The 10,158-nt window shown below is 32.4% G+C and overlaps 1 protein-coding gene across 1 annotated transcript in view; it reads left to right on the top strand.

Annotated features, from left to right (window-relative positions):
* LOC117173199 overlaps positions 1-10,003 on the top strand; it is a 15,102-nt gene extending 5,099 nt beyond the window's left edge. Inside the window, exons 3-9 of the mRNA XM_033361626.1 lie at positions 372-412; positions 485-619; positions 779-944; positions 1,024-1,112; positions 1,226-1,451; positions 9,078-9,206; positions 9,329-10,003. Coding sequence (XP_033217517.1) covers positions 372-412; positions 485-619; positions 779-944; positions 1,024-1,112; positions 1,226-1,451; positions 9,078-9,206; positions 9,329-9,675 — 1,133 coding nt within the window. The 3' untranslated portion in view covers positions 9,676-10,003. The remainder of the gene's footprint in view (positions 1-371; positions 413-484; positions 620-778; positions 945-1,023; positions 1,113-1,225; positions 1,452-9,077; positions 9,207-9,328) is intronic.
* The last annotated feature ends 155 nt before the right edge of the window (positions 10,004-10,158 follow it).

Raw genomic sequence — 10,158 nt, 5'->3', positions numbered from 1 at the left:
TGAATAAAATATTTGTTATCATTCTCTTGAAATAAATGTGTTTTTTTCTTGAAAAAATACCGGTTTCATATGTATACACCTGGTATATATATATATATAAATCCCGTGTCACGATGTTTGTCACAACTAAACTCCGAAACTACTCAACCGATCTTGATGAAATATTGTATACTGTGTGTAATTTGGTCCAACTTAAAGGATAGGATACATTTATCTCATTTAATTAGCTCAATATTTGTTGTATTGCAAATTTAATGTTTTTATTTGTTACTTCCATAAGTTTCTAACAGGTGGCGGTGTAAGATAGTTTGTTGACCGAAACTGCCAGCAGGACTATATAAATTAATGTCTGTTATTTATTTTAATTTCAGATTCAATTGCAAAGATGCAACACGTAGTGAATCTTCAAGCGGTACGTGCAAGTTGTAACCAAAATGTTGAGAAGAATGTGCCCTAATCATATACTAATGTATCTTATCTGTAGGAAAGTGACATCAGCAGCGGCAGTAGGAATGAAAATGAGCAGAGAGAATGCAGGAGATCTGGAAGAGTGGTGAAAAGGCCCGAGAGTGATAGTTATACCTATGATCTTCCCTCAAAGAAACAGAAGAATTCCACTGTAAGTTTTGTGTATTATTTACTCACTGAAATACATACGTGTCGAGTATGTCCATGTCATTGTGATTTTCGGGGGAAAAAAGAGTACAAAATGCAATTATTATTGCTTGCTCCTTTCTTGAAATAACAAGAATACGAAGTACGAAATTGTTATTTTCAGGATTGGAGGGACGAAGAGGAAAGCGAGACAGAAATCCACAATTTGAAGTTGGAAAATAATAGACTGAAGATGGAACTTGAAGAGACGAATAGAATGCAGAAAGAATTGACAGTCCTAAATAGAGATCTGCAGAGCCGTCTCGTCAACGATTATGAAGAGCTTAGAAGTATGAAATTCATTTGTTCATAACTTTTTTTTCTTGATCTCATCTTGAAATTTGATAATAATGTAAACGTGTATTTCAGCTACACTCGCGAACGTCTGTTCCTCCGACATAAATCAGTCAGCGAAAGGGATCTTGCCTGTCGGTTACGTTAGAAGAATGGACAAACATGTGAGTTTGAAATATCAACTTTGAATAAATATCAAGGAACTTTTTCCATTTCCCTTCGCAATAAGAAGAAAGATTGACGTGGGTCTAATTGTAGAATTTTGGAAATATTCTAGGTGCATTTAGGCAGAGAAGTTTGGATACCAAAGTCAACATTCGACACGGTGATGTGCACAGCGAGAAATCCTAGTATCTTTATAAAAAATATGGCCCTCGCAGTTTTTGGGCACGAAACCTTGGAGCGAAGTTCCGTCACCGGACAGTTGTCGAATCGGACGAAAAAGTTTTACGAGGGGCCGCCCAAGCAAAAGTTAGATCCAACCAAATTGCTCGCCATAAAAGGTATTAACTACTAACTGAAACAAAAATAATATTTTTATAATTTGTAATTAAATCTTTAAAAAAAGGGACGTCACATGAACAAATGGCCGCCGTAAGTGGGTAGTTTGTGAACGCCTGGCAGGTAAAAGACCGTTTTTTTTTGTATTTCTTTGTTGTTGTGAATTTTAAAGGAAAAAAGAAGAGAATTCTCGCTGAAGTTTTTGTCGATTCACGGTGTCTACACCTTCCTGCTGAAATTTTGTTTCTAGTAGAAAAAGAGTTTTGCATACTGGCCACTCTGTATTTTTCAGTAAAGAAGTTGAAGATGAAATTTGTATTAAGATATAATTGCATTTCTGTATGCAAACTTCAAGTCTGAGGTACAAAGATCATTAAATGAGAGGACAAATTAACTTTCAAGGTGTCGTGAAAGAGGTAGTGTGCAGTTATTGCAAAACTGGATTGGGCTCCTGTCACCGAGAGTTGAAAGTGATCCATGTGTTGAAAACAGCCATGCGGCGACGCCAGTAGAAACTTTGTTCTAGTTGTCTTGACGGTTATTGTGTGACTTTTTTCATGTAGAGCCGTTATAAATTCTTTAAGATGCAACAAGAAGACTTTTTGTGAATGTAATGGGGATGTTGCATGAAATGAGGTAAAGATACTTTTAGAAGCTTGAAGCAGTGAATAAAATTGTGGAAATAACAGAAAATTTCTCTAGGTTTCTAATACATAAAGAAAATAATAATTTCCAGTCTACATATAATTTGTGACATTGAAACATATGTGACGTCACTAAGATATAGAACTGAGCACCAATGAGACCAGCTGCAGCGTAGCCGCCATGTCACTTCTTAAAATTTGGACCAAACCGGTCTCGCGGCCGCCGCGGTTTTCTACTTGACAGCTGATTTAAATTAACCTGTGAATGCCTAAAAAGAAGAAATCGCAAATGAAAGCCGAACCAAGCGAGGTAAAAGATATAAACAAAGAATAAATTTGGAAATCAGCGAATTCCCCACAGAAGATAGATTAGTAGCTAAGAAGTGTTTTAGAGCTGTATGTGATTCTAGGGAGGATAAAGATTCGATTAAAATTTGTATTCCTTTACCACAAAACATACAAACATGTCGGCAATGAGCGCAAGCTATTTGGGCAGACTATTTCAATTCTTTTCTTCGTATTTATTATTAATGATTATTGATTAATAATGCATAAAAGCCATTTAGAAACATTTATACTTTAAAAATCATGTTTAGAGACTATTTTTACTTTATTTTTCATAATTAAGGTAATTTGAATTTTCCCGCGAAGAATGATGTCACAAAGATATAGCCAATCTATGCGTTTGGCGAAAAATGCCGCGAGCGGAAGTAAGATTCAAACTTTAATTAAAAAAACATGTTTCTTATTCGCGAAAAAGTTCTTCCTTCTTGGAATAAAATAATAAGTAACTAAAGAATCAAAATATATTTTTATCTCATTTCATGCAATATCCCCATTATTGTAAAAATGACAAGGTGGATTTTTCCAAGTGTTTTTTTTTGTCGAATTAATTCCTTTAATAATGCCGATGAGTATCGCTCCGGGGTGCAAATTAGGTTATGAAACTTTCTAATAATTATGAAAGATTGGACTAGAAATGATTTATTATAAATTTGTAAATAATTGCTTTTTAAGGAATTTCAAGAAAAAAAAATCACAAAACATTCTAAATTATTTCCTAAAATTTTCAAAAAGTGCGTGCTAGATTTTAAAGAACATTTTTGCAATTTCACCATATTAAATAATTTTAGAAAAAATGTAATTTTATATTGCGAAAAATTAATTTGAAGAGATTATGTAAAAAAAATTGAGAAGATTTCAAAAATAGTCAAAGAAAAATCTGAAAGATTTTAAGGCAATTTAATCAATTTTGCAGAATAAATAAAAAACACAGGAAAAATTAGAATATTTTATAGAGGCAGAAGGAGAAATTCAAAAATGCTTTCAAACATGTCAAAAGATTTCCTGCACTTTCCTAAACGAATTTAGAAGATTTTATAGAAAAATGTTTCAATTTGGTAAAACTACAAAATAAAAACAAATAAAATCCGAAATATTCAAATAGTTCTTTTTCTAATTTTCTCAAAATAATTTTCGATTAATTTGAGTGTTGCCAAAGATAAAAAATATTCCTTAATGGAGTTCGTTATTTCATTGTAAAGGAAAACCATATTTTAGGATTTATGATACTCGTTGTTTGTAATATATAGATATAATAATTATATTTATTATGTAGTGGCATTATATAAATAAATTATATTTCTATTTCTAGTTTTAAGTTTCATAAATTGAAACACTTGTGACAATTTAATAATTCGTTTATTTTGCAACTCGGTCCTGAAGTCGGTATATTTTAGTTTTGGATATTTAAAAATTCGGGATTTTATTTTTTGTCAATTAAAAATCTTTTCGTTATTTTAAATTTGGGCAATTTTATAATTCGGTAATAATATATATTTTCGGAAATTTAAAAAAAATTCATTTGTATATTCGTTATTTTTTTACGCGTTCTAAAGATCCATGTATTTTTTTTTTATATTATCATCATGCCGCTTTTTTCTATATTAAACTAAATAATAAGTAAGTACATAAGTCTCCTTTAATATCAGACTCTACATTATGAAGAAAAAATGATTTAATAAGGTTTTTCATATTTATTTTGTAATTTTTTTGCATTTTTCCTATGGTGCCGCATGGTTTTGTAGAACAAAGTTACTACTAGCGCCGCCGTACAGACGTTGTCTATTCTCATGACACATTTTTTACATCCGGCAGTACACAGTAAGCAGCCCCCCTCCCTTCTTTCCTCTCTTGGTGTACACACGTTACTGCAGTCTTATTTCGATTGTGACTAGCGTAAAGCACGTTAAGAATCGTCACTTCATCTCCTTTTGGAAAACATTTTGTTGTTTTTAACAACAAAAAAACTCGTAAGTTTTAGGTTAGGTTGCTGCACTTTCATAAAAAACCGCGTATTTATAACCGACCCACTTTGACTAGTAATATTTTTTGACACAAGATGGCGTATCGCGGTTATGTGGTTCCCAATAGTGACACGCCTGTGTAGAGTTAGAAAATTTCCGTTAGAATTTCCGCCAGAATTTACCGAGAAATAGTTTATTCCGCAACAAGGGGCGAAAGGCAATTGCACGAGCGTGAAGTTAGCTGGCTGAGCGAAGCGACGGCAGATATCACACGAGTGAAATTGTTGCCTCGCCCCGACTTGCGCATGCACTTTTTCATACAAAATGTATCGAAAATTTGACTTGAGATGCCTGAAACTTTTTCGCGTTTCATCGAAGTTGTTATTCTTTGTAAATACGTAGACAGTGACAGATATAGGTTAGAATGACAAGATTCTCGAAACGAGGTTCGATAAGAGGAAAAATGACTGCAGATAAACTAGAATTTATATACTTTCGATACTGGTTACGGCATGAAGTTACTTTCGCAGTCACCTGTTTCTTTCTAGTCTAGTGTTGAAAACACAACTTTCGACCCGCTACGGGGGCATCGTAAGTCAAATTTTCCATACATGTGTTATGAAAATTCATTGTTTACTGTTATTTGTTGTTAAAGAACGTCTATATTCAATGTACGTAAATCTAAATAGTACGAAACATTAGGAATTAAAATTATTTTCTCGTTTTATGTGCATCATACTACATATTTTCAGAATAAAATTTTATTGATCGATTATATAAAGTCTTACAAAAGTTAATTAACTAATAAATTTAAATTTAGAACATGTTTTAAGTAAAATTGTACGTTTCTTAAGAACTAGAATTTTTCGAATTAATGAAACTACTGCAGTCCGCTATAGTGGCCGTCTCGCGTGTGCCCTCAATGGCCATTGCACTATCTTGGGATTCTTCAAACCATAAACAATCAAGGCCGTGTGAACCACTTCTGTTGGAGTTTCGTCTGAAAAAATGTTTTGTTTGTATTTTTTCCAATTTTGGTTTATCGATGTCATTATGAACGTGAACATGTCAGTCATCGAAAATGAAACTTTGTCAAAGTACTGATTTTTCAGTAAGTGCGTACATCTATTAGGGTAGCAATTTTAATGGAAGAAAAAAATGTTTAGTTTTTTCTCGTTTCGCAAATATTTTTCACTGCCGATAAAATTAAAAAACTCCAACTCTAAAGCTAAAAATGTTCAATTTGAAGTACTACAAAATGAACTGCAAATGAAAGCAATCAAAGTAAAACTCTTGAATTTTATACTTTTAAAATTGAAGTTAAGAGTATTTTTAATTAAAAAATGTTGTATAATTTGCACATATAAAATGGAAAGTACTAACACTTGAAAATTAAGCAAGTTTAAACGAAATGCAGATAAGCTGCAAAATAAATTTTTTCTTACTTTTATAAGTAATAGAGTTCCAAGGTTCAAATTCAATTTTTAAAAAAGCCCCAAAATCGGCGCTATAAAAGATTTTTACTTCAATTACATCTTCAATTCAAATGGGAATTTTTACTTTGACTTAAAAAATTTAGAGCCACAATGGAACTAGCAATGACTTTGAAATTCATCTTACGAATAACACCTCGTTGTTTAAAGAAAGTTTTTCTTTTTGATTTTCTGTTGCAGGAAAATTCAATTTTACATTTCTCATGTGAGATGATTTTCTATCATTATATAACTGGGCGTCTACCCTACCTAGAAAAACGGATAATATAAGGGATTCTTTTTTTAAAGTTAGGGAATTTTTTCGAGAGCGGGATGAATTTTGTTTTAATTGCAATCCAAATTTGAATAACAATGATTTTTTATTTGTGAAAGAAGCTTTATATAAATATATTTAACAGTTTAGTTCAAATCTTTTATTATTTTAAATAAATTTGTTAACTTTAAATTTAACAATTTTTTATAAATTGATCGTTTTCAGTTGAACATTTAAATCTCTGGTTTAAAACTCATATATTTTGTTAAAAATTCGTGGTCTAATGGTGTAAAGTTAATCCTCTTGTTCGAGTAATCATCTTGTTGTTGCTAAATAATTCAACAGCTTGTTTGCAATTTTCTCCTTTTCTAGGCCAATTAAATCTGGCTTGATTGAGAATTCAACTCATGTAATATTAACTACTGCATTTTTCGTTGAGCATTTATTATTATTTTTAATACAAATTTGATTACTTGATTGAAAGTTGAATTCTTGTATTGATAAATAAATTTTTCGTTCAAGATTTATCATTTTAATTGAAAATTCATCTTTCTAGATAAAAATTGGTTTTTTCATTAGCTAAAAATTAATTTTTCTTCTGAAAATTTAATTATTCCAGTTGAAACTTTAACTATTTTGTTTTTGGTTGAAATTTGTTTTAAACTGAAAATAGAACTATTCCAATTGAATATTCTATCATTGTAGTTAAAATACCATCTATATACTTAGATATTAATTTTTTTAATTAAAAATTTAATTACGCAACTTTTTTTTTACATGATCTATTTTAGTTTAAATTGTATGTTTTTTTTTTTCTAAATTAATCTTCATGGTTAAAAATTAATCTTTTTGTTGAAAATTCAAAATTTCTACATAAATAATAATGATTTCAGTTGTATTTTCATATTTTTTCTTTAAAATTGTAAAAGTATCTTTTTTAGGGGAAAATTCCTTTTTTTTTTTTGAAAATCATCTTTTTTGTTGAAAATTCAATCATTCCAGATGAAGATTGATCATTTAAACTGAAAACTTCACTGTAACGATTAAATATTTGATCCACTTTATTGAAAATTTATCTTTTTGGTTGACAATTCAACTTAAAAATTCAAATTAACTATTAATCATTTTAGCTGATAATTAATTTTCTAAAAAGTAATACTCTTTTGTCAAATATTCATAATTTTGTTTTAAGATTAATCGGTTGAATATTTATTATTTAAGCTAAAAATTTATCACTTTGGTTTAAAATTTGTCGGTTTTTTTGTGTGGACAATTAATTTTTTTAACTGAAAATTGATCTATTTCATTTTTTGTTTAACACTGATATTTTTCAATTAAAAGTGAAACTATTGGGTTGAAAGTTTATATTTGTAGCTGAAAACTTAACTGTTTGATTGAGATTTCATATATTTTTTTGAAAAATTATCTTTTTGGTTGTGAATGCAACTATTTGGTTTAAAATGTATCTTTCTTGGTAAAAAATCAATAACAGTGAAACTCTTCTATAGCGCCGATTTTGGGGCTCACGGTAGGTCGGAACTAACTCATTCTAACCCGCTCCGATAAGGGAGACAAGGGTTACTGAATATTCAACGGAAATGAGGATGAAACTTTATTGATACGCGTTAAATAAATGTTTTACCTGCTTACGTACTTTAAACGTTTGTGGGCAGCTGAGCATCTCGTTGAAAAGTAGAGCTTTGTCTTGAATAATCGGTCCAGATACTAGGTCGTTTACTTGAATAAAACATTAGAATACAGCAATATCCACACAAAAAGACTCTTTTCAACAAAACACTGCATGTGAACACTTCAAGTGCCTGAACTTAATCCGGACCTCTCTTTGAACTCCCCCCCCCCCCCCCCTCCTATACCCCTCTCTTTCCAATACTTCTTATATTCCTTTGTCGATATGTAAAGCCTACTGTTAGGTACAACAACGCCACCAATTTGGAACTATTCAGAACAAATCTGAATTTCAATTAAATATTAACAGGAATCTTATAGAAAATAATTACAAAGCATGGCCAAAAAAAGCATGGCCCAGCCACGCGCAAGTAAAGCAAAGTCAACCTATCAGACGGTTCAGTCCGACGATCTTCCATCGTGGATTCAATGATGGAATTCGGGCGGCGGGTACAGTGAGGGTACTCGTTATGGTGGGGGGTTTCGGGTCACTACAAGTCGAACTATTTGGGCATCGAATTGTCGGGACCATGCATTTTTAGGGCTGAGTAGGGTTATCAGACGCACTGATTTGCTGCTTTTTCATGAAATGTGCTAACTCTTAACTGAAATGGCGATTTTTAAAAAATTTGTAAAATATTTTTTCGTTTTTTACGTGCCCTCTGAAAAGAATTGTCCGGGTATCAGGATGTCCAATAAGAAGATTTTTTTCTTGGTCTTACTATATTTGATACAAAGAGACAAATAGATATTTTTATTGGCTGAGCCTTCTCCAGTCTATTTACCATTGACTGCTTATTTAATGCGTTCGGATTTTTTTTTAATGGCGTTGGCTAGGTGGGTTTTGGTTAACTACTTGCTTTGTGTGTGTATGTGAGAGAGGGGTGGGGTTCAGCAGAAAATGTGCTGATTCTTCACGAGACCCATCTGGTAACCCTAGGGTAGAGTCCCTTACCACAACGCTCCTGCTTGGCCACGCCTGAGTGACCACCGCACACCCCCCGCAGCACATTTTACTCCCTCTTATCTGCGGGGCGGTGTCAATTCTTGGAAGGCCTTAGAAGGGAGGGCTATTGAAGGTTTTCACTGCATTTTACTTGAAAAATTACGAATTTGAAGCGAAACCCTGTTTTATAAATATTTTTCATACTATGACCGTAAATAACGCGGGAATTTCAAAAAGCGGGTACAATATTTCGGGGTTTACAGAAGCATGTGCCTCTGATGTAATTGCATATTTTTTCAGACGTCTTCCGATATTGGCTACAGGATATTAAAAAGGTGGACGAATGCACGATGGACATTGAACTGAGAAAAGTGGGTTCGTATATTGGGCACAAAATTGCAGACTTGAATCGAAGGAAAAAGGACCCTGGTGAGAAATTTGAAAATTGCTACATCTACCTACCTAAATTGTTCAGTTTGCTCTAAATACTAGAGAGAGAGAGAGAGAGGGAGAGAGAGAGAGAGTTTTTTATTATTTCTTTCTTCTTTCAGAAGAGACACAAAGGACTTCCGACGATTACACGAGATCATCAGATGATTTCCAAAGAATCGACCTCTACCAGAGATCTCAAGAAAATTACCAGTCGCACTATCAAAGAGGCTCTCAGAACGCGCAGAGAGCCTCAATGGATTATGAGAGAAACCCAGAAACTTTTGACATGATGATGGTCAATGTCAAAAGCGAAACGCACGAAGGCAACGACGATGCCATGCATGGATCTGGAGAGGCTGTCTTCATTCCAGAAGAAAAAGTGTCTGTCCAGAATGGCATTGCTGTCGAGGATGTTAGCGACGAGGTTCACAACGTCGATGATGAAACGTTTATTCCCTATTTGTAATTTTCTTTTTGCCTAAACAACTGCTACTTTTAATCTGTCCAGGAAGTCTATTCTATATCTCTCGTTGATGATAGTTCTCAAGTTTCGTGTCATTCCTTTATTATCATTTGACTTTTTTCATACTCTAGCATTTTTTTCGTGTTTAAAAAAAATTTCGCTTTGAGTTTCGTGCGCATCTTTCTATTTATGACGATTCATTTTATCTGAGATGAAAAGTGATTATTAGTGATCAGAAAGTAGAATAGTTTATTGTATGTATTTTGTGTATTCACTTTTTTATGGCAGCTGTAGAAATAGGAAATTTTAAATAAACTTGAAATTCTTTTTAGGCCCTTAAATTATTTCAAAATCCCTAAAAAGGCATTTGTTCCCCATGGATTTTGCATGGGAAATTTCAAGTGCGCGGAGGCAACTGTTAAAATCAAAATATCGAAAAAGAAAAAATATTTCATTTTTCGAATTTGGATGATAGTGCCCTCTATA

The sequence above is a fragment of the Belonocnema kinseyi genome, chromosome 5 (assembly GCF_010883055.1).
Source record: "Belonocnema kinseyi isolate 2016_QV_RU_SX_M_011 chromosome 5, B_treatae_v1, whole genome shotgun sequence".
Classification (NCBI taxonomy): Eukaryota; Metazoa; Arthropoda; class Insecta; order Hymenoptera; family Cynipidae; genus Belonocnema; species Belonocnema kinseyi.
The sequence above is the reverse complement of the archived record's forward strand: the minus strand, read 5'-3'. Positions and strand labels throughout refer to the sequence as shown.